The sequence below is a fragment of the Kogia breviceps genome, chromosome 20 (genome assembly GCF_026419965.1).
Source record: "Kogia breviceps isolate mKogBre1 chromosome 20, mKogBre1 haplotype 1, whole genome shotgun sequence".
Lineage (NCBI taxonomy): Eukaryota > Metazoa > Chordata > Mammalia > Artiodactyla > Physeteridae > Kogia > Kogia breviceps.
This window is the reverse complement of record NC_081329.1, coordinates 21,474,692-21,502,446: the sequence shown is the minus strand read 5'-3', so window position 1 is coordinate 21,502,446 and position 27,755 is coordinate 21,474,692. Positions and strand designations below refer to the sequence as shown.

The 27,755-nt window shown below is 42.4% G+C and overlaps 1 protein-coding gene across 12 annotated transcripts in view; it reads right to left on the bottom strand.

Moving 5' to 3' along the window:
* Positions 1-27,755, bottom strand: part of RBPMS (RNA binding protein, mRNA processing factor) — a 195,134-nt gene that overhangs the window by 69,620 nt on the left and 97,759 nt on the right. For all 12 annotated transcript variants that reach the window (XM_067022431.1, XM_067022437.1, XM_059049303.2 and 9 more), the window contains one exon: positions 6,812-6,962. In XM_067022431.1, the coding sequence (XP_066878532.1) occupies positions 6,812-6,962 (151 nt within the window). The remainder of the gene's footprint in view (positions 1-6,811; positions 6,963-27,755) is intronic.

Below are 27,755 nucleotides of genomic sequence, written 5' to 3'. Positions count from 1 at the left end.
TGCGGGCCTCTGGGGTCATTAATAAACCTTCAGAGGTTTGATTTTAAAGTACCTCCTAAGGAATATCTTAAAAACAGTGATAGCCAAAAGCACCTGTGGGCCGTAAGTTAGGTAGCATGGTATGGTAAGACCAGCAGTGGGTTTAGAGCCAATTAGGTTAAAAAATGAGCCGTGTGACTTTGGGAAGGAAAGTATTTTACACACAGTTCTTAAGGGAAAAGCATAGCTGCTCAATAAATGTTTGTTTCCTCTCTTCCCATGCATTTAATAAAAGCCTACGGATCATTCAATCAACCACCTGAATTCCAGCAGCTCAGGAGCTTGCTGGACTCAGTTGAGACCTCAGAGAGTTAAGAAAGATGGCCCAGTAGACATGACTACCACCACTCCTCTGGTTTCTAGCAAGGTATCTGTGCCACCTGAATACACAGTGCCCTACAGTAAGTGCAACACAGAGAGACTGTGTGAAGGGTTGTGAGAGTCAGATATTACTTCTGCCCGTTCAATCTCAGTGGGCATCAGAACTTTGTCCCAAAGACAAAGACGTGAATGAACGATTTTGAAATTCAAAGATCAGAGATACACTTTCATTTTATGCATGCTAAAGGCATGGAAGGATAGACACCAGAATGTTCCTGGTGATTGTGTTGGGGTGGTAGAATTTTAGTGACTTATTTGATTTTTTCCTGGACTGCCTAAAAATGTTTTTCCTCTCAGAAGCGTGTACTTTTACCATCAGAAAAAACTAAAACTATCTGCATCATGAAACAGAAAACACAAAAATGCAAGGGAGCTGCTTTTCAGAGTAAAAACAAGTCTTGCCCTCCTCCCCACAGAGCCCCTGCGGCTTCGTCTTTCCCTTGCCTCCCTCTAGTCAGCTTGGTTAGGTCTTCCTCAAGCCCAGTCGCCACCCTTCTAGATGACCCCGCTCGAGGACAGCAGGTGTGGGATACACAGCCCCCGGTCCTGGTGGCACTCAGCGCACTTCCAGAGCAGGGGCAGGGACTATAAAGACACCCCTGGTTTTCCAAGCGGCACATGCTGTGCACGCCACCCTGGAAAATGCAGGCATGCTGGCTCTGTTCCCTGGGTACAGGGAGCTTCAGTCCAGGCCCTGGAAGACCCCTATGCCACAGAGGTGATGTCTAAGAGATTTCATATTTGCTGAGTGTCGTCCCTGGGAGGGCACTTGCCAGGTACTTTAAAGGCTTTTCTGAACTTTCATAGGATCTCTTCCAACATAAGTCAGAAAGCTCACTTCCCGAAGGCTGGGGTCAGTACTGGACAAATGGGAAATTCCAGTGGTGTGGCAGGAAAACTAGGAAGTGGTCTGATTATTCACCAAAGGCTTATGTGCTTACTAGGTGTTTAAAAGTATCACTCTTTTTTTTTTTTTTTTGTGGTATGCGGGCCTCTCACTGTTGTGGCCTCTCCCGTTGCGGAGCACAGGCTCCGGACGCGCAGGCCCAGCGGCCACGGCTCACGAGCCCAGCCGCTCCACGGCACGCGGGATCCTCCCGGACCGGGGCACGAACCCGCGTCCCCTGCATCAGCAGGCGGACTCTCAACCACCGCGCCACCAGGGAAGCCCAAAAGTATCACTCTTATAAAATAAAATTCGAAAAAAAAGAAGCCATTAAGATAATCCAAATATAAAAAATAGTGCACTCTTAGAGAGCACTGGCGTTCTTTGTGGGGAGGAGATGCGTGTGAGGCTAGGCTAGGGTCAGGCAGGAGAGTGAGTCGTAAGGAGAAATTAACTTTACAATTCTTTGCTCTGCCGGTGAGTCTCAAAAATGATTGTGTATCAGAGTCACCCAAAGAGCTTTTAAAAATACAGAGCATAAGTCCTAGACCGGACCCACAGAATCAGAATCCTCAAGGCTGGACTACAGGAATCTGAATTCTGCAAAGTTCTCTAGAGCCTTTTGATATCTGTTCCATAAATCTGAATTGAAAGGGGAGGATCTGTCTGACCTGACTAAGGGCTCTGTTAAGCACTGGCTGCTTCCACCTTCTAATGGCATTAGAATATCGTATGCTGCAATGTAAACAGATCAAGAGCATTTATTCAATTAAATTCAACATGTATTATGACAAAACTTACTAAATTAGACACTTGAAGTGTGTGCATTTTATCATGTCCCAATCAGACTCACTAATGCTGTGACTTTTAAAAGTTCCAAATGAAAAAGCAGAAAATGAAATCTGTGGCATCTTAAAAAATTCCACCTATTTTTCTAGGTGCTAGGATATTGAGCATACAAAAAGCAGAAAAACTATAGGTCTCACAACAAGAGACAAACATACATTCTTCTGTGCACAGAGTAACAATCACTGGGTACTCACTATGTGGCCCCTCTTCCAACTTTTACATTTGTCAGTTAATCAATCCTCACAACCGCACGGGTATGTTCAGTTATTGCCATTTTATAGTTGAGAAAACTGAGGCACAGAGAGGTTAAGTCACTAGACCAAAGTTACAAAACTAGTAAGTGACTGGCCAGAATTTATTAAATCCAGGCTCTATCGTTTGACTGCTCAGGCTGCTGTAACAAAATACCACAGACTGGGTGGCTTCAACAATAGAAATTCATTTCCTCACAGTTCTTGAGGCTAGAAGGCCCAGGTCAAGGTGTCGGTAGGTTTGGCTTCTCCTGAGGCCTCTGTCCTCGGCTTGCACTGTTCTCACAATGGCCTTTCCTCTGTGTGAGCACATCCCTTATGTCTCTTTTTCTTCTTATAAGGTCGCTAGTCATATGATTAGGGTCCCCACTGATGGCCTCATTTTAATTTAATCACCTCTTTAAAGACCTTATTTCCAAATATGGTGGGCTTCCCTGGTGGCGCAGTGGTTGAGAGTCCACCTGCCGATGCAGGGGACACAGGTTCGTGCCCTGGTCCGGGAAGATCCCACGTGCCGCGGAGCGCCTGGGCCCGTGAGCCATGGCCGCTGCGCCTGCGCGTCCGGAGCCTGTGCTCCGCAACGGGAGAGGCCACAACAGTGAGAGGCCCGCGTACCGCAAAAAAAAAAAAAAAAAAAAAAAAAAAAAAAAAAAAAATCCAAATATGGTTACCTTTGGAGGCAACGTCCAGCTGGGGGGTTGGGACTTTAACATATGAATTTGGGTGGGAGGGACACAATTCAACCCCAAACACCTGATGACTGTGAAACCCTCAAGAAACTTACTGAAACTTCCTAGGCCTCAGCTTCTTCCCCTGTAAAATAGTGCTATTGAGAATCAAAGGAGACAATTCATGTAAAATGCTTATTAGCAGAGTGATCTGACACACAGTATCATCATTTTAAAGACGAAGAAAACAAAACTCAGAGACGGTGACTTGCCCTGCGTCCATCTCTAAAGCGGAGTTCTTACACTTCAGAACACTATGTTCCTGTACAACCCAGCACAATTTCATATAATTTACATATTTTATACATCTCTTAACTTCCTGCTTTTTCACAGTATTTTTCTTTATTACATAAAAGGGAGTAAGAGAAGGAGAAGCTCAAATTAATAAGAATTTAGTTAGGGAAGTATGCTACTCTCGTTGGATTGTATATGAATGTCATTCATCTTTTCTCCTCATTTGTAAAGACAACTGGCTATAGCCACCCAGTGATGACACCTCAGAAGATCAAAACCTACTTTTAACTATCAGGAACGAAAAGCTACTCATTTTTTGTAAAAAAAAAAAAATTAAGATTGTCCTTTCCATTTGCCTAGTACTCTACATATATTAACACCCACTTAATCTTCAACACAATCTTATAATATCGTATTTAGCTCTCATAACAATCATGTGAGGAAGGTACTATTCCCATTTTTCAGCAAGGGAACAGGAGCACAGCAAGGTCAAAGGTTTCTCTTTAAGTTGCAATATCTGGCTTGCTCATTTTTCATGCTCGGCACAGAGTAGGTGTTCAGCAAATAAGGCAGACGACCTGCGGCAATGTAGACTAAGCTGTAAGGCATCTCTTTTCTATCCTCTATATGGGCCAAGTTTCCTGACAGCTTTGATCACCACCAACCCCTTGGATTGACAGCTCTTTTAAGGCAGAAACCGTGGTCCCCTTCTTCCCCAGTGTCTAACCCACCTGGTGCTCATTTAAGTTCAATATTTGAGAAATGAGAGTTCCAGTAAATACTTGTTTGTATAATCGAATCCTAGCACATTCCTCCTTTAGTGATGGCAACGAGTACTTTTCAGACACCATCACATAAAAAACATCAACAAAAAGAAGCATTTATAAAACCTCTCTCTCGTGGCCTGAAAGAGAGAAGCCTACAAGCCTTTTCCAACCCCCAAATCCTATGATTCCATCATAGTCTACTCCTGATAGGTAGTTAAACTCACAACCTCTAGTACCAATTACGGGCACAATGCAATTGGATTCGCCAGTACAGAACCACTGCAATGTTCTTTCTTAGTCTGTGGTGTGCTTCAGGGAAAAGCACAATTTTGCATACGTGACAGAAAAGTTCACAATTTCCAGAGGTAATTGTAATGGATGATAAGGTCGATCTCAGTGGATGGTGCAACTGCTCTCCGTCAAGGCCCCTATGTCATAAAAAGGAGCTATATTAAGAGAAATCAGGCCAACTTATTTTCCCAAGAATACACTGGGGTTTGCGTGTTTTTTTTTTTAAAAAAAAAAAAAACAAAACTTCAAAGTCTGTTTGGCCATGAGCAGAGCAGTCAAGCAAGTTTTGACCCTGACATGGAAACTATCTGACCACTTCTGAGCGGTTCAGTACACAGGGAAGGGTGGTAGGCGGAGCTGGCCAGAGCAGTGCTCTACACTCTGCTCGAAGCGCTCCTGTAACTTCAGGGACTTGTGGGCGTCCAGTTTGTTCATCTATCTTGCTTTCATGTACCCTACTGTGAACTGGCCATCACCTTTCTGGCTAACTACTTCAGAGCTATTGTAGCAAATTTAGGGGGAAAAAAAACCAAAAAACCAAACTCTCAGAAGGAAAATAATTCAATAAAGAACTGAAAGGATAAAAGTATTGCTTTACACTTCCTGTCTGAATTAATTTTTTCAAAATACTCTGAGATGTAAAGCAGGCAAATTCACTAAGTAAAGAGTTACTCTAGATTGTCTTTTCTAAGTGAAAGTATCCTACGAATACTCTTTTCTGATGCCTTAAAGAGAGAAGAAATTTCAGAAAGAAATGAAGAGGCATACAAATGGAATAATTCTGCACATAGCCAAATTAAAATACTCAATTTATCAACTTATCATCACTAATAAATACTGACTAAATATACGCAATGTACAAAGCACTGGGCTAGATGCTGTTTAGAATACAGAAGTAGTAAATGTCCATACGTCCTCCTGTAGTACAACTGTACCATAAGATGAAACTTTTGTTTAGATTTCCCAAATAAACAAAGGTTTTAAGTTTCCCGAGGACATGGAAGAACAAATTATTTTTTTTCTCTATTATGATTTCCTGGCTTCATAGAAAAACTGTAGAACACACTGAGGGAGAAACTCTTCTTTTATCTATTAGTTTCCACTGATAAGCAGCAGCTTTTCAAGAGTGACTGAGCTACAGAATGACTGTAATTTCCACAACAACCCGATTAAATCTGACACGCACATGACACGGGGGAGAAAGGAACCCATGTGCCCTTCGATTTCAATAAGAAAAGTTGAAGCATATTGTCAGGGAAGGCAGGAAGAAGATCAAGATCATGTGGCTTAGAAAGAAGATCAAGAATGATAGGACGGAAATATTCCAAGTAACAGCAAGGCACTTGGGATTCCTTGAATGCCCTGCCGTATTCAATCACATACGGCCATGCACTGAAAGGAAAAGCTAGGGCCTATCTCACGCCTCACTTCTGTACTGACTGAGCTTGAGAAAGAAAATTAAGACAACATTTTCAAGTTACTCAATCAAAGGCAGAAATCGTAGCCTGGACATTTAAGGGAATAAGCTCATTAGGTGGAGTAAAAGACTTGTTTTGCAATTAGTCAGTGTCTTTACCCAACTAATTTAAAACGGGAAGCCCCGAATTTTCTTAAAGCTTTACTGGTATTACTTTGTTAGAACTGACCGTTCTACTATATAAATTCTTTGTGGATGTTTACTTTCCCTCCTAGATGTATGGCCAAACTGTCCTCAAAAACAGAATTTTTTTTTTTTTTTTTTTTTTGCGATACGTGGGCCTCTCACTGTTGTGGCCTCTTCCCATTGCGGAGCACAGGCTCCAGATGCACAGGCTCAGAGGCCATGGCTCACGGGCCCAGCCGCTCCGCGGCACGTGGGATCCTCCCGGACCGGGGCACGAACCCGCGTCCCCTGCATCGGCAGGCGGACTCTCAACCACCGCGCCACCAGGGAAGCTCCAGAACAAACTTATTATCTGCTTCTTTCATATTTAATATTCTATTTCCCTGAAGCCACAGAACTGATATTCTTCAACAGATGAAGTAAAGTGAATGCTGAGAACCAGCGCTCATGGTCCAAGGATGGGGAAACGAGTAAGAATTTAAACCCCGAGGCAAACAGGGCACGCTCACAATAAGGTCAAGATCACATTAAGGGAATCTACAGCACTTAAAATGAAATCTTGTAGTTACAGTTCTGATCAAGCTGAACCATCTTTTGGGACAGCCAATCATGAACAAGATTGCTGTATTTGGAATTCAGACAGCAAGAAAAGGCAGTCTCTTCTCAGAAATGGAAAATGACACTCAGCCAGCTCTATGTCCCATGGTGTAATCTCACATAAAGTACTTGAACAATTCTTAGTTATTTTTTTTTTTTCCAAAATGAAAAGTAGATCAACTTACATGGCTCTCTGGCAATGAACTGAGGTACAGTGTTGGGCAGAGGAGTACTAGGGTTTGGAGTCCCTACTAGTTTGTTCTTGGCCATCTTCGTGTTTGCCTTAGCAAACTCTAGTCGTAGTGTTTGTGGAATTTCAGGATCGAAGCGGATGCCCTTTGGAAATAAAGAACAAATGGTAGATGTTTTCATTTCCTTAGAGTCAAACCGGAATGGTGACAAAGTAAACACACCAGCAAACCCGGCCTATCAGAAAAAAAAAAGTATGAGCTCTCATTCTCACTACACACACAGAATACACAGAAACCCATACATAACACAGCATGTCCACAGAGTCAAGGAGATTTAGTCTACTGTATTCAAAATTCAGTTGCATGTTTTTTCATCTATTCCTTTTCTTTTTGGACTAAAACTTCCAGGTTCAAATTTTAAATCTGGACCAGCAAATGCCTAGCATAGTTAAAAACTAATTAGTGGCTACCAATAAGAATGAATTAATGTAAAGCCCTGTGTAATACTGGAAAAGTCTAACACCTGAAATCGTAAGAGGCAAGGCTTTGACCAGTGTTTAAAACAATGTTAATTCTTCAATGCCTTAGATTCATCACCTCTAGAAGGGGAAAATTCCCATCCCTTTCGAACTGGAGAGCTTTTATATTGGTGATACATGTACTCTTGAGTTACTAAGTAGACAGGAACTAAACAATTTTAAGATTTCAATGTAACTAGTATCACTTAATTCCAGTTAGCTTATAAATTTATACTAATGTCTCAATGTGGTATGGTCCTGATTTCAATTATAGCTGGCTTACTAGCTACATGGATAGACAGACAACAGATTATTAGGGGCCAAAGAGAGGGTAGTAATTTCAGTTACCTTTAACCCTATTATTGCAGTTTACCTAAACCAAATATATTCAATAAAATAAGTCACAAACACTATAAAGCAAAAGATTTAGGGCAAGAGAAGTCTATTCTGAAACCCTCCCACCATTTAAGAATGCCTCTATTACTGAGCATAATGAATAATCTCATGATATTTATATCCAATGCTATGATTCTGGACCCCAACAATAGTATCAAAAAGACACCCCAGTATAGTATGGTGCATAAATGTGCATTGAGAACAGACTGAGGTACCATGTTTGTTTGTATGGCATGTTCTGAAAAAGGAGTGAAGTTCTGAAAATGAGTATCTTAAGAACACAGGTTCTCAGTTTAGCACCCACCTGGGCCTGGGCGCCCCAAAGCCCCTTTCTTTTTATTCGCTTGAAGACAAGAGCAACTTCCACAAGAAATTAGTGCGAGTCTCTAACTCTGTAGACCAGGATGAACAACTCTGAACTTCTCAGGCTCGGCTCCAAAGATGGGAGGAAGAGCCTGTGACTTGATAGGAGCGGCAAAAAGAGAAATAAGGGGGTTGGGGGGTGGGGAGCGGAAGGAAAGCAAGGACCTCAGGGAGGCACAACTACAGGCACAGAGCCGTGACCCACAGATGTCCTGGAGCGGGTGAAACTTCCAACTGAAGGCGCAAACAGGTGCGGGTGGACAAGAAGAAAAGGAATCCTTTTGTGCAGCCCTAACCGATGACGAGAAGCGAAAAGGGTGTGCCAGCTATACGAAATATAAAAAGAAATCCTTGCTTTAACTGGTCTCAGTTTTCGTTTTAATTTAAGAAACCTCAGTATTATCTTGAGAAAAATGTACATAAGGGGAAAAAGACAAAGCAGCATCCCAAAGCAGTGTTTGCTTCCATTCACTTCCACTATGAGCATTCCACTCGATCAAACTGATATCAACCACGGAGTAAATATTGCCAAATACGGACCTGAAGAGCTGTGGCCTTTGCTGGGAGACGAGCACAGTCCCCGTTGTCATTTAAAGGTATGCTGTGGAAGGACTTGCATATTCTTACCACACCCCACGCAACTACACATAGAAGCAACTTGCTATCAATTTCCAAGTGTCCTCCCTCCTTGGCACTTAACTCCCCCATCCTTCCTGGGAAGCAGCAGCTTTCCTAAGAACCCTGAGCCCCATCCACGGCCAGCAGCAGGGGTAACATGAGAAGAGTGTCCTGGGACCAGTCAGGGGTCCTCCCGAGTTTCTAGTCTCAGAGCATGGGGCTGGCCATCTGCATTCTATGCCTCAGCTCTTTCACTGATGTGCCAGAGCTGTTCATCGAGCCTCCATGCAACGTGCAGGCCTCTTACACAACCTGCTCTCGTGACTCAGGTCCTAAAACATGCTTAACCGAGTCTCCCCTACTCCCCAGCCCCATCTTCATAGCCCTCCTCCCTGTGTGAGCTAAAATAACACCACCATCATGTTCCAAATCACAGTTCCAGCTCTTTATTAAAAAAAAAAAAAAAAAAAAAAAAAAAAAAAAGCTCAGAAGTTAAAATGACCTAATTTGTTTGGCAGCTTATCCAGAGGCCGGAGGCTTAGAACACAAGACACATTCCTCTAACATCTTTAGCAGCAATACCATATTTGGTAATCAATATCCTGCTCAGCTCAGTTTCTATCCAGAGGGACTAGCCAAGCCAAAAACATTTTAAATGTTAAAGGATGAAGAAGAGGACGCCGAGTGGGGCAAGGGTAGGGAGAACATGGAAGTGAAGAGGAAGAATGAGGGGAGAAAGAGGAAAAAGAGGAAGACAGATAGGAAGGAGACATGAAAACAAAACAAATCCCCTTGTGCTTTTAATTAAAGCCCAATAAGATTATTCTCTGGCCACAGGGACTTCTCATTAAATGCTGTCAGGAGAAGATTACTACTAAATCAAAGGGGGAATCTGTGCCTTTCAAAATCAACTTTTCCCTCTCTTGCCTATAATTCACCAAAACCCTTCTGATAAGTGAATAGAAACGTTTCTCTTCCAATTGTAAATGGTGTCTTATTTCCTTGGTGTCCAAAAAGGACAGTTTCTAGACATCAGTATGATATCAGTTTGAGAAGTTACTTAGAAGCAACCCAATCTGACTGGCTACAGGAACAGCCAACAGTCTCTCCCAGATGGCCTAGAACACTGTGACCAAAGCAACACAGGTTCACTGCAATCTACAAAGGCTGAACTCCCTACCCAGTGCAAACTCTGGGAGATAGAAAGTATCCTTAGTAGCCTACTATACCTACGAGTCTATCAGGGCAGTAGCAAATCCATATGCTTATGTGTCACAGACTGAATGTTGGTGTCCTCCCCAAATCCATGTCGAAGCCCTAACTCTCAATGTGATGGCATTCGGAGGTAGGGCCCCTACAAAGGGATTAGTGCCCTTGGGAGAAGAGGAAGGGACTCTAGAGACCTCTCTCGCCGGGAACACACACCAAGGAAAGGCCACGTGAGAACAGTGAGAAGGTGGAGTCTGCACAAACCAGACAGAGGGTCCTCACCAGATACTGAATCTGCTGGCAACTTCGTCTTGGACTTTCTAGCCTCCGGAACTGAGAGAATTAACGTTGCTGACGCCACGCTGTCTGTGGTATTTTGTTATGGCAGCCAGAGCTGAGATACCTTGATAACACGGTTTTCTTTCCTGCACCACAGTTCCTAAAACACCTCTCAGTACTCTTTCTGAACTTTCTACAGTCTCGTCCAGGTAACTCTCCTCTTCTCCACCAGCCTCATCCCCAAGCCCACCTTTTCCCTCACTGCAAGTGACTCAGCCCATAGGAACACTTTTATTCAACACATGTGATTACTGGAAGTCCTAACAGTTCAATCTCAAAAGCTACAGAGAGCAATTAGAGGCTTGAAGGACAGTTCAAGGACAGTTCATTACAGCATACTGTAATGCTCTAAACTCAGAGTATATTACTGCATTTAGGACTCTGTTGAGGGAATTTTTCAAAATCCTCTTTTTTCCTCCTCCTCTGTCTCCTAAAATTAAAGCTTAAGAACTCTCTGTAAATAGAAAATCTTGAAAAAGAGAATTTTCTGAATTGTAGACCTAGACCCCTCAATGCAAATTTGTGCTTCCTATTTAAATTGAATTAAGATTCTCAGCAAGTTACAGAGCCTTAAAATGCCATTTTATTGCTCTACCAACTATAGCAAAGGCCGGAGTTCTAGAAGGATAAGGGAAGAGCTAGTACATAATAAAACACAAGGAAATGGGCAAGGTAGAAGGAAATCACCAAATCCTGAAGACCCAAGCCTACAGGAATGTAGAGAGTCACTGCAAATGAACTGCAGCTCTTTCAGTGACTTTCTGGAAGACAAAATGGAGAAGCTATTAATTAAATGTGCTGCAAAGCTCAGATCCCAAGTAGCTCTCCTGTTTCTCTAGCTGTGGTGATACTGGCTTCTTATGCACATGGGCTGTGCTGGAAAAGATTTACTGGCTGCAAATGGTGGATGTGGAGTCATATGATTATTCTGAACGCAACGGTTCAACACCATTCCAACTTCTTAGTACTGTCACTGGTGTAAATGTCATGCCACAAGAGTGAGATAAATATTAGTCAGGAGTTTATTCATTGAATAACGGGGAAAAAGAGAGAGAGAAGGGCTATTCTAGAATGATTAAAATACCCTTAGAGGCCTACCCTCATATGCAATGTGTGGACCTTGACTGAACAAAACAGACACAAAAGACCTCTCGTGGGAAAATGAAGAAAGCTGAATACAGAATGGGCATTAGGTGATATCTGGGAACTGTCCATTTTATTAGGTGTGATAAAATGGTAATGTAGGAAAATGTCTTCAGTGTTTGTACTGAAATACAAAGAAAATATAATGACAGAACGTCATAACATCAGGTATTTACTTTAGAATACTCAGAAAAAATGGAAGCAAATGCAGCAAAATGTTAAGTTGGTAAGTTCTGATGGATTAATGGATGTTCATTACTATGCTCTCTACCTTTTGGTATACTTGAGATTTCATAATAAAAAGTAAAAACGGAACAGATTCAACCAAGCACATAACATTTGTCATGTACTAGAGACACAAGGATCAGTGAAAATAAGTCCCTGTCTTGAGGAGTTCAGATCTCAGGCTCTGGTGGGGGAGGAGTACAGGTAAAAATAAACAAACACACACAATGTCTAGGACTCCATGGGAAACAGAGCCACGGCCCTGAGTGACTGGGGACCAGGAAGGCAACACAGAGGAAATGACAGAAGAGCAGAAATTTACCAGGTGGTAATCCAGGAAAGAGCTCAGCAAAGTTCTGTATGACAGGATGTGGAAAGGGTGTGTGTGTATGTGTGTGTGTATGTGTGTGTGTGTGTGTGTGTGTGTAAAAGACTGCACAGCACTGGGATGAGATCACTCATGAGTGAGGACTCTGGAGTATCTGCATGGCTGAGCCGCTAAAATTTTTTAAACTGGGTAAATATTATGATCAGATTTATGTAGTAGAGCGTGATCCTCAAATGTTAGCACATATCAGAATCATCTGGAAGGCTTCCTAGAAACAGAGTGCTGAACCCACGCCTCCAGAGTTTCTGATTCAGTACGTCTGGGACGGGACTTGAGAATCTGCATTTCTAACAAGTTTCCAGGCTGATGCTGGTACTGCTTGTGTAGGGACCACATCTGAGAATCACTGCAGTGGAGGGTAACTCTAGTGCTGGAAGGGGCCAGCTGGACTTAAGAGACTGGAACACACACCAGACGCGAAGCAGTTCAAACAGCCCTGCAAAGAGGCTGGTTGGGGAAACTGCTCTGCTGGCTCTTCTCCTCTGGGAAGCACCCAGAGGCCAACATCCAGGTCCTGTGCCCTCATTCCCCTAGTGACAGCTGACTAGTTAAGGGACAGAGAGATGCGGGGCCCACAGTGACCAAACATGTTTTTTCTTCTGAGGATTTCAACCTTGAGTATAAAAATACAGAAAATGGAGGTGGCTGGAGCTGAGTTACCCTAACAGTCTCCCACTAGAGAAAAGGTCTCTAAACTCCTGTCACTGAAGTCTTCAGAGCTGTCCTAATGCCGGATGGAGTCTTGTTTATTTGGTACATCCTTCAAATCTGTGAGCTACGGCCCAGTGTCTTTACAAATGGTTCTACCATGAAAGTAAGTGGGTTTATCAGCCCTTGACAACTAGTTTTAGAGACAAAGCATTCATTTAGAGGGGAAAAAAAGGGAAAGAATGAGGCAAAGCTATATATATTTCCTGAGAAAGATGTCATGGCAATATGAGGTTTAAAAAAGAAAAAGATACTCAACAATGTTTAGCAGCCTTAGGAGGAGGAGCCTTTGTGTATGTACGAGTGTGTGAACCCAGGAATGTTTATAACGGGACAGCCATCCCGTAAATAGTGGTAACTCTGGTGGCAGTGTCAGGGTGTGGAGGGGACTTCTGGCCTGTATGCTTTTGTACCGTTTGAATTTATTACAAATATGTATAATTTCTAAAGTTATAACGTACAAGATCTGACACAGGTTAAAAGAAGAAAGAAGAGGGAGAGCGCGGGAATAAAAGGGTTCCTGTGGAGCGCTAGCAGAGCCAGGGCAGAACTGACAGTAACAGATACCCTGGCAGACAGTGCTCAGCCAGACACGGCGGTGCTTTCTGCTTAGTTCTCAAAAAATACTTACTTCAAAATAATTTCAGATTTATGGAAAAGTTGCACACATGGTACAAAGAATTCCTGTGTACCCTTTGCCTAGATTTCCCCATACACCTTTGTCCTCCCTGAACTGTTTAAGAATATGTTGAAAGCACGGTACCCTTTACCCTTTACAGTTTGGCTTCCTAAAAGCAAGGACATCTCTTTGTGCTGCTGATTCAGGATCGAATCCAGAATCATACATAGCATTTAGCTGTCATCTCTTTAGTCTCCCAGAATACGTCCCTCAGTCCTTGTCTTCCGTGACCTTGACATTTTGGAAGAGTACAGGCTATTTTTTCTGTAGACTGTCCCTCAATTTGGGTTTATCTGATTTGTTTCTTGATTAAATTAAGGTTATAAATTTTTGGCAGGAATATCACAGAAGTGTCATTCTCAGTGCATCCTATCAGGAGACACATGATGTCGTTTTTGTCTCATTACTAGTGATAATAACTGTGATCACTTGCCAAGTTTCTCCACTGTGAGGTTACTAGTTTTTCTTTTCTTTTTTTTTTTTTTTTTTTTGCGGTACGCGGGCCTCTCACTGTTGTGGCCTCTCCCGTTGTGGAGCACAGGCTCCGGACGCGCAGGCGCAGCGGCCATGGCTCACGGGCCCAGTCGCTCCGCGGCACGTGGGATCCTCCCGGACCGGGGCACGAACCCGCGTCCCCTGCATCGGCAGGCGGACTCCCAACCACTGCCCCGCCAGGGAAGCCCTATTTTTTCTCTTTTTAACTAGTAAGTATCTCATAGGGAGATAACTTTGAGACTAAATATTTCGTTTCTCAAATTTTAACATCTATTGATCTACTGTTTTAACATCTATCGATAATTCTTACCTGAAGCAATCTTTACTGCTATGATTGCCAAATGGTGATTCTTCTAATCCTATCACTACTTTCATATTCATTAGTCTTCTACTCTAAGGAAAAGCTTACCCTTTGGTCCTGTTTATTATTTATTCCTTTCTACATTTGTTTGTTCATTCATTCACTCACACATCAGTACGACTCATACCTTATTTTATGATTTATAATTTATTACTATTATTTGTTTCGGTGCTCAAATTGTCCCAGATTTATACGGAAACACACACATGCTTTCACATCCATATCTATTTCTCTACATCTATTTAGATATATTAAAAACATAAGTTAGTACTGCTACCTCCAATTCCAATCCAACACCATTAGGTTAATTCTAGCCTTCCCTCTCCACATTTGTATCAAATAACTCCTTCTCTGAATCCTAGCTCTCATTATCCACTACACATTTACTTATTCACTCAACATGGGAATGAAGTTTCAGAATCGCTAAACAATATCAACATAAAAAGTAAACCTATTAACTACAGTTCAGTATATATAGTTCTTTTTGTCTTAGGCCTGAAAGTATATAGCCAATATGTACATTCAAGATTTATTTGGGGGCTTCCCTGGTGGTGCAGTGGTTGGGAGTCCGCCTGCCGATGCAGGGGACGCGGGTTCGTGCCCCGGTCCGGGAAGATCCCACGTGCCGCGGAGCGGCTGGGCCCGTGAGCCATGGCCGCTGAGCCTGCGCGTCCGGAGCCTGTGCTCCGCAACGGGAGAGGCCACAACAGTGAGAGGCCCGCGTACCGCAAAAAAAAAACACAAAAAAACCGAATTATTTGGGTCAGCTCTCCCCATTCTTCCCAACTTCACTGTGGTTGTATTATTCACTTGAAATAGATTCATTTGTTTGTGTCTGCATTGTTTGGGGTCTCCCTGCATTCCGTTGTCTTCACTTTCTCTCTCTGTACATTCACAGCAGGTAAAACTGTTTTACCGCTTGAAAAGTTAAAGTTGAAAAAAAAAAAAAAAAAGTTAAAGTTGATTCATCAACCCATTCATCTTTTACCCATTTCTGAATTTCTGGTTATGAATTTATGAATAATTTTACCTATGTTGACTAAAAAGCTGATGACTCAGAATTTTAACATCCTTGCAACCTGCTATGACTTCCTGAGACACCCAATCTTTTGAAGGAAGTTTCTAAATAACCAAGGTTTTCAATGTTGTTTATTGAACTTAATTTTTAAATTAATTTTCAATTTCTAATTGAAATATGTCGAAATGTTTAAAAAGGGGGGGGGGAGACAATTGGGGCTAAAATTGCTGTAATAAATATTGCTATAAAGGTTCAGTTAAGGGGCTTCCCTGGTGGCGCAGTGGTTGGGAGTCCGCCTGCCGATGCAGGAGACGCGGGTTCGTGCCCCGGTCCGGGAAGATCCCACGTGCCGCGGAGCGGCTGCGCCCGTGAGCCATGGCCGCTGAGCCTGTGCGTCCGGAGCCTGTGCTCCGCAACGGGAGAGGCCACAACAGTGAGAGGCCCGCGTACCGCAAAAAAAAAAAAAATAAAAAAAATAAAATAAAAAAAGGTTCAGTTAAGTTCGAGGCCTGAATGAACGTGGGTTGATGTCCAGGCTTCTCCTGTTGAGTCCCGGGCCAAACGCCTTTACAGCGTCCCGATATGAGCAAATTCAAATGCTTAGAATACTATTCCCTCCGGGTGAACGATATGAAACTACTGGAAAGCAACAGGTCGCCCCTACTGTTCACTCCACCGCCAGTGGGCTCTGCTCTCCTCTGAGACACAGCCGCAAGCGACCCGTTTCTCCTAGAGCTAAGGTCATTTCCGATCAGAATCTCCTGGTGTTTCACACACACCCCATTCTGCCCCAGTGATCCAGGGGATCTGAGGCTTTCGTATTGAACCAGATAAAACTACCTTCTTGTGTGTGGAATAAAAATAGTAAAGTAGCAGCAATCTCGTAAGAGTCAACTTAATGTGACTGCTGAGATTCCTGGTTGTTTCTAATAAGCTTCTTACTGCCCTTTTCTCTATATCCCACTCCAAACGAATATCCACTGCTGCTGTAATGAATGGGGAGCATCCAGAAAGCCCTGCCCAGCCAGGTGTCTATGCCGAAGGGGAGAAACAATGTTCCTCGTTCAGCTTACAGGTTTTAACCAATTCATTCGGGCTTTCTAATACAGAATGAGAATAATTTGTCACCAGAAACTATGTATGCCGTACAAGAATATCCTGGTGTAGGAAAATCCCAGTATTTCTTTGGTAATAATCTGCTCGGTTCTTCCCTAGCCTTTAGGACTTCCTTTAACCTTTACAGATGAGGTTAATGAAACCCCCATCTTGTGTCCAGGAAATAAGGAAAGAAGGTCAAACTCAGTAATAATACCTCTCTGATCTTGTAATCATCTCAGTACCTGGATCCTATCTCCCTGCTCCACACCACCCGCCTTATCTCGGTTTCTGGTACTAAAGCCCAGGTCATCTGAGGGCTGGAGTTCTGATATGCCTCTTCAGGTTTACTCGAACAGAGACCCCGGTAAATCTCCAGGGCTGCTTCAAAAACTGCTGTCAAAACCACCAAGACTTGGAGCTCCACCAGGTGGTAGCTGATCTACCTGGTGCCCACTGACTTTTCTATTCCTGACGCATGATTATCATCCTACAAGGCAGAAGAAATCAGAGAGCATAGTGGGATTAGGGGGTGGGGTGGTAAAGTGATTTCCTTCTAAATTATCAGAATTATCAAGCATTAAACAGAAAAGTTGAACCAACACTGCTGATTTCTGTAAACGATAGTACATAAAACAAGATCCATAGGGAGGGAAGAACTACAGCAGTTCTCAGGAGTAACTAAAGAGAAAGGCATACTCTGCTGAGGTTGTGGGGATTTTGCAAAGCACTTACATTCCAACTCACTGAGATCATGACTTGGTTGAGCTTTAGTAAACAACTACCCAGTTTCTCAGCAACCAAGAAACCAGGATGGCGTCCTCATAAACTAACCCTTAGTGCTCCAACACCAGTTCCCGCCACTTCAGTTGACTAGAACAAGCTAATAATTACTTCCTTCCCCTACTGCTGACTAGAACAAGCTAATAAATGAGAGAAAATGATTCCTATTACTTATTCTTGTACACATTGTACTCAAAAGGTTTCCAATCATGATAGTATGTGGAGGAAGATCTAGGCAAGGTATTCAGAGGTTGGAGATGGCTTAATTACACTGTTACCTTCAAAAGATTTTTCATTCAAGCACAAAAATGTATTTAAGTCCTTTCTTGCTAAGTGACCAAACACTGAGGTCTCTTATTTATGACTTAAGTTTCTATTTAACACTGAATTAACTAAAAACTCAACGTTCTTATTTTGAAAGCTTCTGGAATCGTTTCTGCTATTATAGATATACTTCATAGAGCTGCTATGAAAAATAATTCACATACCATAAAATTCACCCTTTTGCATTAAATTTAATGATTTTTAGTACAGTCACAGAGTTGTGCAACCATCACCACGATACATCTTTGGAACGTTTTCATTACCCCAAAAGGAAACTGCACCCATTTGTACTTACTGCTCACCCCCTCCCTCTCCCCTCCCTCCCCTCCCCCAACCACGAATCTGCTTTCAGTCTCTGAGAAAGTACCTATTCATATTGGATAGTTCCTATAAACGGAATCATACGACATGAGGTCTTTTGTCACACTGGCTTCTTTTAATCAGAATGCTTCCAAGGTTCATACACGGTTTATCGCTGAATAATGTTCTACTGTACAAACATTCCACATTGTGCTTATCCTTTCATCAGTTGGACATTGGGTTGTCACTTTTCCGGCTGCTATGAACACTGTACACGTTTTTGTGTGCATATATGTTTTCAATTCTCTAGGAGAAGAACTGCTGGAGCGTATAGTAACTGTTAACGTTTTTGAAGAACTGTGAAAGTGTTTTCTGAAGTAGCTATACCATTTCAACCCGACTATCAGTGTATGAGGATCCCAATTTTTTCCCATTCTCACCAACGCCTGTTATTGCCTGTCTTTATCTTTGCCGTCCTAGCAGGTGGGAAGTGCTGTCTCACGTGGCTTCGATGTCCATTTCTCTATGCTTGTTAAATTTTAAAACATTTCATGAAGAGGGTTGAGAATAAAAGCCGCCTATTTTCAAACAGCATTTTGGTCACAAGGAATGAAAATAACGTGGGGACCTCAAATCATTCAACATATAAAAGGGAATGAAGCTGAAAGAATGAACCTTCACCTTTTAGAGTTCAAAAGAAGTTGGAAGTATTAACTGTTTCTGAAAATTATCGATCGACATGTCACTCCCATCAGAAACTCAGAGGAGGTAAATATATACTTCAGAGATATTCTGACGTCTCAGGGGACCAAAAAATATGTTTACAGTTTTCTGAATACATTCAGCTTTCTCTTCTAAAGGCAGCATAGAACATTCAATAGAATTAGAAGCAGACTCTAGGCGAGGTACCTGCAGAAGTTTCCCCAGGCTTCTGAAAACAACTGCTACATTCAGTCAGAGCCTTAAAATGGCTCAATGGCAGGCCAAATAGAAACACACACCTGGGTAACCTGTTACTATGGAGTGGATGGGGCTCATTCTGAGACAACAGTGTGGAGGGAAGTTAAGGGAAGAGCTGTATGTTATACATAAAAAGAAGATGACTGAAGAAAAGGAAATTGGGGGGGGGGGGAAATCAATCCCACAATTTCAAAAATTTCTAATTCAACAGTGTTTCCGAAAATGAATGAGTAGAATTTTTCTACCATTTATAAAATGTCATTGTACTGCAAGTGGAAACTTGTGATGCCCAAACATTTAATAAAAAAAAAAAAAAAAAATCTGAATAAAAGAGCACAGAAGGGGGGAACTGGTAGCAAATTGGGTTAGGTTCTCTGATACTAAATACTGAGTACACAAAGCATGAAATTCACAGAATTTAGTATTACATTTTGGGGACCTCCTAACCTAGTAGTTTGCAACCACGGGTAGTGTTCCTCACTGCACCTGTTTCCCACCCCCACTATCCTACTCACTCCTTAGGGATATTTGGAAATGTATGAGAGCATTCAGTGGGCAGAAAAGAATAAGGATGTTAAATTCCTACAATGGGCAGGAGAGTCCCATACAATATAAGAACTGCCTCATCCATAGTGCCATATGCTCTCCAACATACATGAAGAAATGAACATGCAGAAAAGTCAAGTAATCGGCCTAAATTCCCAGTTAACTATTGGTAGAATACAGATCGGAATTTAATTTTGATTCCTGTTGACTGTGTGCGTGTGTGTACATTACAGCTCTGTAAAGTTCCTTATATTCCAAAGGCTACATTATTTTCACATAATAATGGAGGTGGGTTCTTGAGTTTCCACTGTGCTAAAATTTAGACAGACGCGAGTTCCAACAGAAAATGAACAAGTGAGGACAAGAATCCATCAGATGTAAACCATATTTCGTGCTTTTCCTAAATAAGGGCATTGCTTGCAGAAACATCAGTACTGTTAATAAAACACCTGCTGCTGCTGGGTCACCGTCCACTGAGAAACTATCAGACCAATTACGCCTTGTTCTTTTTCTTAATCCAGCTACCTCAGAATGCTTGCCCTGGATTTACCTAGACTAATCTGATTTACTACTCACTCCTCCTCGCCTAAGCAGAATCATTTGGAAAGAATGTGTCCCTCTCCATTGGTAACGTATCTAGATCATACTTTAACAAAGAGACCCCTTTCCAAAGGGCTCTCTGGGCTTCTGTGGCTATGTGAGTTGGAGCTGGGCTATATAAGTCCAGGTACAATTCCTGCTCCACTGACTAATTTAAAAGTCTTCCAATAACTATTAGGTTTCTAGATGTCTTACAGCCCCTCGTTTTGAACCCCTCGAATTAAAAAAAAACTTCGTAGAATTTTGTTTTTAAACCAGATGTTCCATAAAACACAATGAAACTTTATCTTGTTTGGAAATTTTTAGTGAAAGGAATATCCACGTCTACCCTAAAATGTCTCCAGAGGCTTACCCTTGATTTGAAGCCTATGTAATTCCTCCTCCGATAATACTGTGCAACAAGCTCAGGGCTCTGAGTGTTATAATGGAATCAGCTTGGCCGTGATAGAGAAACCCATTCTCATTCCTCACTAGCCAACCTGAGCCTGGAATAAAAGAATCTTTATATTTCTTAGTGATTAGGCCACTTTTAAAATACACTTCATCCTTGGCTTCATTTTCATGTGAACAAACTGTAGAACTCAAATTCATACCCTCGCAACACTAAGCCACACTCTTAAGGTTAAAACCTGCAAAGTGGTTACCGTTAGAACAGATCTGACCCAACAACAAAATGAGGGAAACTTTGCTTCTGACCACCCTGCTCCCCTAATCCAGAAGGACTAGAAAAACAAACGAAAATGGTCTTGGTGGATCCCCTTCCAATCACTGGTGAAAGAAGCAAGAAAACAGGTTCTCCGGAGGTACCATCAGTGGCAGTGAATTATAGTGACGATTATAAAGGAGATACCACACTCAAGGACACAACCAATTTTGGGTAGAACCTCCCCCCAGAAAAGAGGCTTAAAATGTGGCAATTGTGTGGGCATTCATATCTACCTCCACTACCGATCCTGGGTAAGTTTATGTAACCTTTTTCTGTGCCTCAGTTTCCTCATCTGTAAAAAGCCTCACAGGGTTGATTGTAAGAAAAAATGGTTAGATTAATGCTGGCCTATGAAACACTCCTGTGGCCAACTAAAGAGCTGTTCCTCCTAACATGGACTCATAGGGGTTTCTTCGCCTTTGGACTTTCTGGAAAGGTGCTTCTACCACTTGTACAAGAGAAGGATGTGATTCATGATCAACTATGAGATTTCCTCCAACTGCAGAAAGCGGGATACCTGAGCTGCTGTTTTGAGCAGATGGTGCTGTACAGGCTCAAAGAATTTTTTTTTTTTTTTTTTTTTGGCGGTGGTACGCTGGCCTCTCACTGTTGTGGCCTCTCCCGTTGAGGAGCACAGGCTCCAGACGCGCAGGCGCAGCGGCCACGACTCACGGGCCCAGCCGCTCCACGGCACGTGGGATCTTCCCGGACCGGGGCACGAACCCCTGTCCCCCGCATCGGCAGGCGGACTCTCAACCACTGCGCCACCAGGGACGCCCCAAAGAATTCTTTTATTCTACCTGGTTTCATTTCCCCCACAGGGAACAGATGTGTGTCATGCTTCTCTCGCCCATTTCTACTGGTTCTCACGGTCTGAGTAGCTCTTGGGAGTCTGCCGGGTAACTCCAGAGACGGGATCCACTATGGAGGAGAATTAGGTAAAAGTACCTAATTCGGAGATATCTGGGTCTCCATATCTGGTGACCTGACCATTCACCGCGGCTGCATTTCTTTCTTTTCCACTAAAGCACACTTTTTGTTAGGCAGCCACCCCCTGTGTACATAACCATGCCCGGGAAGAATCTGCTTTGTATAGGACAACTATAAAGTCATGACAGGGCCTTTGAAGAAGCTATAAACTCAATCTTTAACATGTCAAGAGAATCAGAGTCAAACGGAGTTTATTTTCCACGGGGTCGAGAGGGCATGATCGTTTGAACTTCTGCCACTATGTTCTCAAACTGTCCTGAAAAGGATGACTGAGAGAGCTGGGCCCTTACAATGTTAGGAAGAGGACGTCTCCACTTCACGCACAGCCAGTTACCCGTTAAAGCAGTATTTTACAGTGACACTTTGAAACAGATAATATTACACGGAAAGAAACATAGGCCAGAGTGCATATACTATTCTTTCAGTCAAGAACCCTGACGTGAACATTTTTACCCTGAGTGCCCTGAAGGTAAACAGGGGGTCAACTGTTCTGGGAGGGACAGAGGCGTCTCTTGGAATCCTGAACCCACAAATGCCAAATGTGACGTGTGCTGACAGCAGTCCCTTTTATTCAAGCCTCTTTCTCTCCTACCTCATTGCTGGGACGGTGACCACAGCCAAGAGCATCTCCTCTTTGCCCCGGGGTTAAAGGTAACAGCTGAATGACTGCCTTTTACTCCTGCTATCTGCTGAATGAAGGCGCTCAAATAGCACTCACAATGAAGGCTGAACAGAAAGCAGATTCTGGGCAATGGTTTTCATTTAAGTGTTTGAGGAGATCTTGAAGGGATAGGGGGCAAACCTACAGACAAACTTTGGATGGTCCACATCTGCTTAATGTTGGTCTGTGACATCTAGCCTGATGGCTGTTGCCCTACTGAACACCAGAGGAACCTCAGAATTTTGAAGTTAAACTTATTTGAGAAATCAACAGAACCAAGTACCTCCCTGTACTTTATCCATAACCTCATGGCTGTCACGGCAAAAACTTCAGGGATTGAAGAGACAGCCTAAAGAAATGTAAGGGAGAAACCATGCTGTGCCAGTGTAAATGATTTCTAGGGTATGTAGTTTTTCTCTGTAAAGCCCAGATCGTGAGCTTAAACCAGCGAGTGTGGCACTGAAGAAAAAAGAAAACTAAACAATAAAACTAACAAAAGAAATCACACCCTATTCCTAGCCATCGTCTATATTTCTGCACCAGCCAGTCTAGAAAATACATAGTTGGTCACATAGTATATTTGATGAAAAAGCAAGGGTGTTTATGTTCACATTCCTATCAATTACAACTATTAAAAAAAAAAAAGCTTAAATCTGTTTTCCTAATGATGGCCACACACGTGTTCATACAGCTTGCGCAAATCACCAAACCCAGAATTAAACGAGGAAAGGATGTGTCTCTAAATGCTTACTAATTCCACATCCAGTGTATCATTAATAGATGACTTAGTCCTTTAAAGATAAAAAGGTTACTGGTGTTGAGACCAGAGTTTAGTGGTGGTGTCAGCCCTTCAAGGCAAAGAATAATCATACTAATCACACACTAATTTTCTAATCAATGAAAAGAAGGAAACCAACCTGCTTCTGCACCTAACACGTGTTAGGTGCATGCCAGGAAAAATAAGACAGTGTATATCTGTGTGTTTGTGTGTTATTAAAGTACTTTCTGAACCCTGAGATACCCTGAATGATTAACACTCTGCAAAGTAAACAGTCTCAGAATTATAAAAACCAACTATTTCTGTGCCTACGTAGAAAAGCATATGAAGAGTAAGTCCTACTTGTGAGGAAGGCAGGAAAAGAGAATGTATTTAACACACTCTTGTTTCAGGTTCACCTAAAGTGTGCGTTAGGTCATTTGAGCACCCACCTTAACTTTCTGTATATGCTTTAAGCATCATTATGCAAAGTTTCCTTTGAGTCTTTATTAGTGGCTGGTGTAGGAGAAAAAAAGGAGGGAAGAGGGGAGAACAGTGCTGATATAAACAAACCCTATAACTGAAAAAAGACAGTTGCCTAAACGTTCCAAAATCATTTTGAAAATAATTCCATTTAAAGATCAGACACAGGGCTTCCCTGGTGGTGCAGTGGTTAAGAATCCACCTGCTAATGCAGGGGACACAGGTTTGAGCCCTGGTCCAGGAAGATCCCACATGCCGGGAAGCAACTAAGCCCATGCGCCACAACTACTGAACCCGCGTGCCTAGAGCCAGTGCTCCACAACAAGAGAAGCCACTGCGGGCTTCCCTGGTGGCGCAGTGGTTGAGAGTCCACCTTCCGATGCAGGGGACACGGGTTCGTGCCCCGGTCTGGGAAGATCCCACATGCCGCAGGGCGGTTGGGCCCGTGAGCCGTGGCCGCTGAGCCTGCGCGTCCGGAGCCTGTGATCCGCAACGGGAGAGGCCACAACAGTGAAAGGCCCGCGTACCGTAAAAAAAAAAAAAGAAAAAAAAAAGGAGAACAAGAGAAGCCACTGCAATGAGAAGCCACTGCAATTAGAAGCCCATGCAACGCAACGAAGAGTAGCCCCTGCTCACCGCAACTAGAGAAAGCCCGTGCAGCTACAAAGACCCAATGCAGGCAAAAAAAAAAAAAAAAAAAAAGACCAGATACAGCCCACAATAGATCCCAAGTATATTTTTACAGCCCTGTTTCTGCTTTCCAGGTTGTCAGCACTGAACATCCCTCATCCCAATAGGATCCAGAGGACTCTCCCACACTGCACGTGTATAACCATATTTAGGGTAATCTTAAAGTTAAATACCGAGAGGAGGAGAAACATGTACATCCTAGCTATTGATTTTTAAGCTACACATCAGGATAATGACAAGTCTTTAGAGAGAAAAGGTTTCATTATATTTAAAGATTAAAAGTATTTTTAAAAGTCAATGATGTTATATCCTCAACTTTACTGAGGATAAAAATGAGTGCCACCTTTACCAATAAGTTACTTATTTGGTCCTCAAAGCCACTTATTAACAGCATTACAGATAAATCGATCCGTGGGTGGGAAATCTGTTCTCTGATGAATACAGCAAAAATACAGAAATTTTAAAAGGACGGTAGCATTTGCTCCTTAAAACCTGTTTTTTAAAAAAACTTGCTTAGACCATCAAATGGCTTGTAATCTCTTTCCAACCAAGAATTTGGGGCTTAAGCAAGAGCTGGTTGAAAAGAATGTAAACAGTGAAGTCCAAACTTCGGAAGTTCACTGCAAAGTACTTCCTGTGCTGCACGGGGATCCAAAATAAAGCGTCCAAACAGATCTCGGCCCCGAGCAACTTTAATCCGCACTCTTCCTCCGCTTTAATGCATCACCCTCAAGGCCACTTACTGGTGATCTGACAAGGCAGAGGCTGAATTTCTCCCTCTCTAAAGGGCTGCCTAGACAAAAAAAACTTTAAAGAATCTCACTGGCTGTTAAATAATTTAGTTTATACGGAATTGATGTGAGGTTCTTTGGTTTGCAATAGATTCAACTGCAACTGGAAATGGAGAAAGACATGCATGGTTAGCTTAATAGGATAAAAGCGAGATGCGAGTGTGCTTGTTGGGCTCACAATATTTTGAAGACTTGAGAACATTAAGGACAACACTGTTAACTCTGCTTCCCTAAAAAACACCAAGGAAGGACTGGTGAATCAACTTCATTAATCATACTATAATACAAATCCATGTTTAAAAGTACTCTGAACCCAAGAGAATTTGGGATTCCACAGACATTATTTTCAAATCAGTCTGTAGAAAAGGGGACCTAAGGAAGTAAAACCAGTTCCTTGTTAAATCATCATCATCATCAATTATCAGAATTTTTACCATTTACTGAGTTCTAGTGGCTTTAAAAATACCCATCTCATTTAATTTGATCCTCTTGTCTTTTGTGATAGGTACTGTCAGTCTTAACCGGAGAAAACAACTTTGGATTAGTTAAGTGGCAAAATCAGGATTTGAGCCAGGTCAGGCTGACTGACACCTTTATTTATTACACTGCCTTTGACCAGAAAGCCCCTCAGACATGATAAGTGCTTACCAAGAAGACACACTTTCCTTGCCCTCATCTCAGCTGCAATTTAGAGATTCAGTACCTTATCACAGGTATACATTTAATGTTACGCACAAATACAAAAAACCACCCTAATAAATCAAATACACACCACACTTTTTTTTTTTTTTTTGGCCGTACGCGGGCCTCTTGCCGCCACGGCCCCTCCCGCTGCGGAGCACAGGCTCTGGACGTGCAGGCCCAGCGCCCACGGCCCACGGGCCCAGCCGCTCTGCGGCACGTGGGATCCTCCCGGACCGGGGCACGAACCCGCATCCCCTGAACTGGCAGGCAGACTCCCAACCACTGTGCCACCAGGGAAGCCCACACACCATACTTTTACTATCAGTGAATTAGAATTCATTCTTAGGGGTGTGGTAAGTATGTTTTTAGAATTTGGTGAAAGGCCCCACAGATAAACCAAGAAGACAGAGTAGAGGTTGGCAAAAATCAACATCTTACTGTGGACTTTTCTAAGCCTATATAAAAGACTTTCTGTTTCTCCTTTATTCAGCATTCTGAGATGTGTGAAACAGGCAGATTCTCTTTCATAATGTGGCTGTTTGCTTCTTTCATTGAGGTGTATGTATCTATGACCTGTAACTGTGAACAGTCTTTTTCTGCCTTCTATTCAATTTTCCTTTACTTGCACATTACGCTGGCCTTCTAAATGAACACCAAAATTCTATGAAAAATTATAGTGTAACAATCCCATTTACTGTCTCATCAAAAAAGAAAAAAATACCCAGGAATAAACCTACCTAAGGAGGCAAAAGACCTGTACTCAGAAAACTATAAGATACTGGTGAAAGAAATCAAAGATGACACAAAAAGATGGAGAGATATACCATGTTCTTGGATTGGAAGAATCAATATTGTCAAAATGACCATAGCACCCAAGGCAATCTACAGATTCAATGCAATCCCTATCAAATTACCAATAGCATTTCCCACAAAATTAGAACAAAAAATTTTACAATTTGTATGGAAACACAAAAGACCCCGAATAGCCAAAGCAATCTTAAGACAGAAAAATGGAGCTGGAGGAATCAGGCTCCCTGACTTCAGACTATACTACAAAGCAATGGTACTGGCACAAAAACAGAAATAAAGATCAATGGAACAGGATAGAAAGTCCAGAGATCAACCAATGCACCTATGGTCACCTAATCTATGACAAAGAAAACAAGAATATACAATGGAGAAAAGACAGTCTCTTCAATAAGTGGTGCTGGGAAAACTGGACAGCTATACATAAATGAAATTAGAACATTCTCTGACGCCACACACAAAAATAAACTCAAAATGGATTAAAGACCTAAATGTAAGACCAATACTATAAAATTCTTAGAGGAAAACATAGGCAGAATATTCTCTGACATAAACTGCAGCAAGATCTTTTTTGATCCACCTCCTGGAGTAATGAAAATAAAAACAAAAATAAACAAATGGGACCTAACGACACGTAAAAGCTTTTGCACAGCAAAGGAAACCATAAACAAAAGGCAAAGACAACCCACAGAATGGGAGAAAATATTTGCAAACGAAGCGACCAACAAAGGATTAACCTCCAAAATATACAAAGAGCTCATGCAGCTCAATATCAAAAAAACAAACACCCCAATCAAAAAATGGGCGGAAGATCTAAATAGATATTTCTCCAAAGAAGACATACTGATGCCTGAGAGGCACATGAAAAGATGCTCAACATCGCTAAGAATTAAAGAAATGAAAAACAAAACTACAGTGAGGGTCTTTCCTGGTGGTGCAGTGGTTGAGAATCTGCCTGCCAATGCAGGGGACACAGGTTCGAGCCCTGGTCTGGGAAGATCCCACATGCCATGGAGCAACTAGGCCCGTGAGCCACAACTACTGAGCCTGCGCGTCTGGAGCCTGTGCTCCGCAACAAGAAAGGCCGCGATAGTGACAGGCCAGCGCACCGCGATGAAGAGTAGCCCCCGCTCGCCGCAACTAGAGAAAGCCCTCACACAGAAACGAAGACCCAACACAGCCAAAAATAAATAAATAAATAAATTTTTAAAAATAAAAATAAATTTTAAAAAAACTACAACGAGGTATCACCTCACACTGGTCAGAATGGCCATCATCAAAAAAGTCTACAAACAATAAAT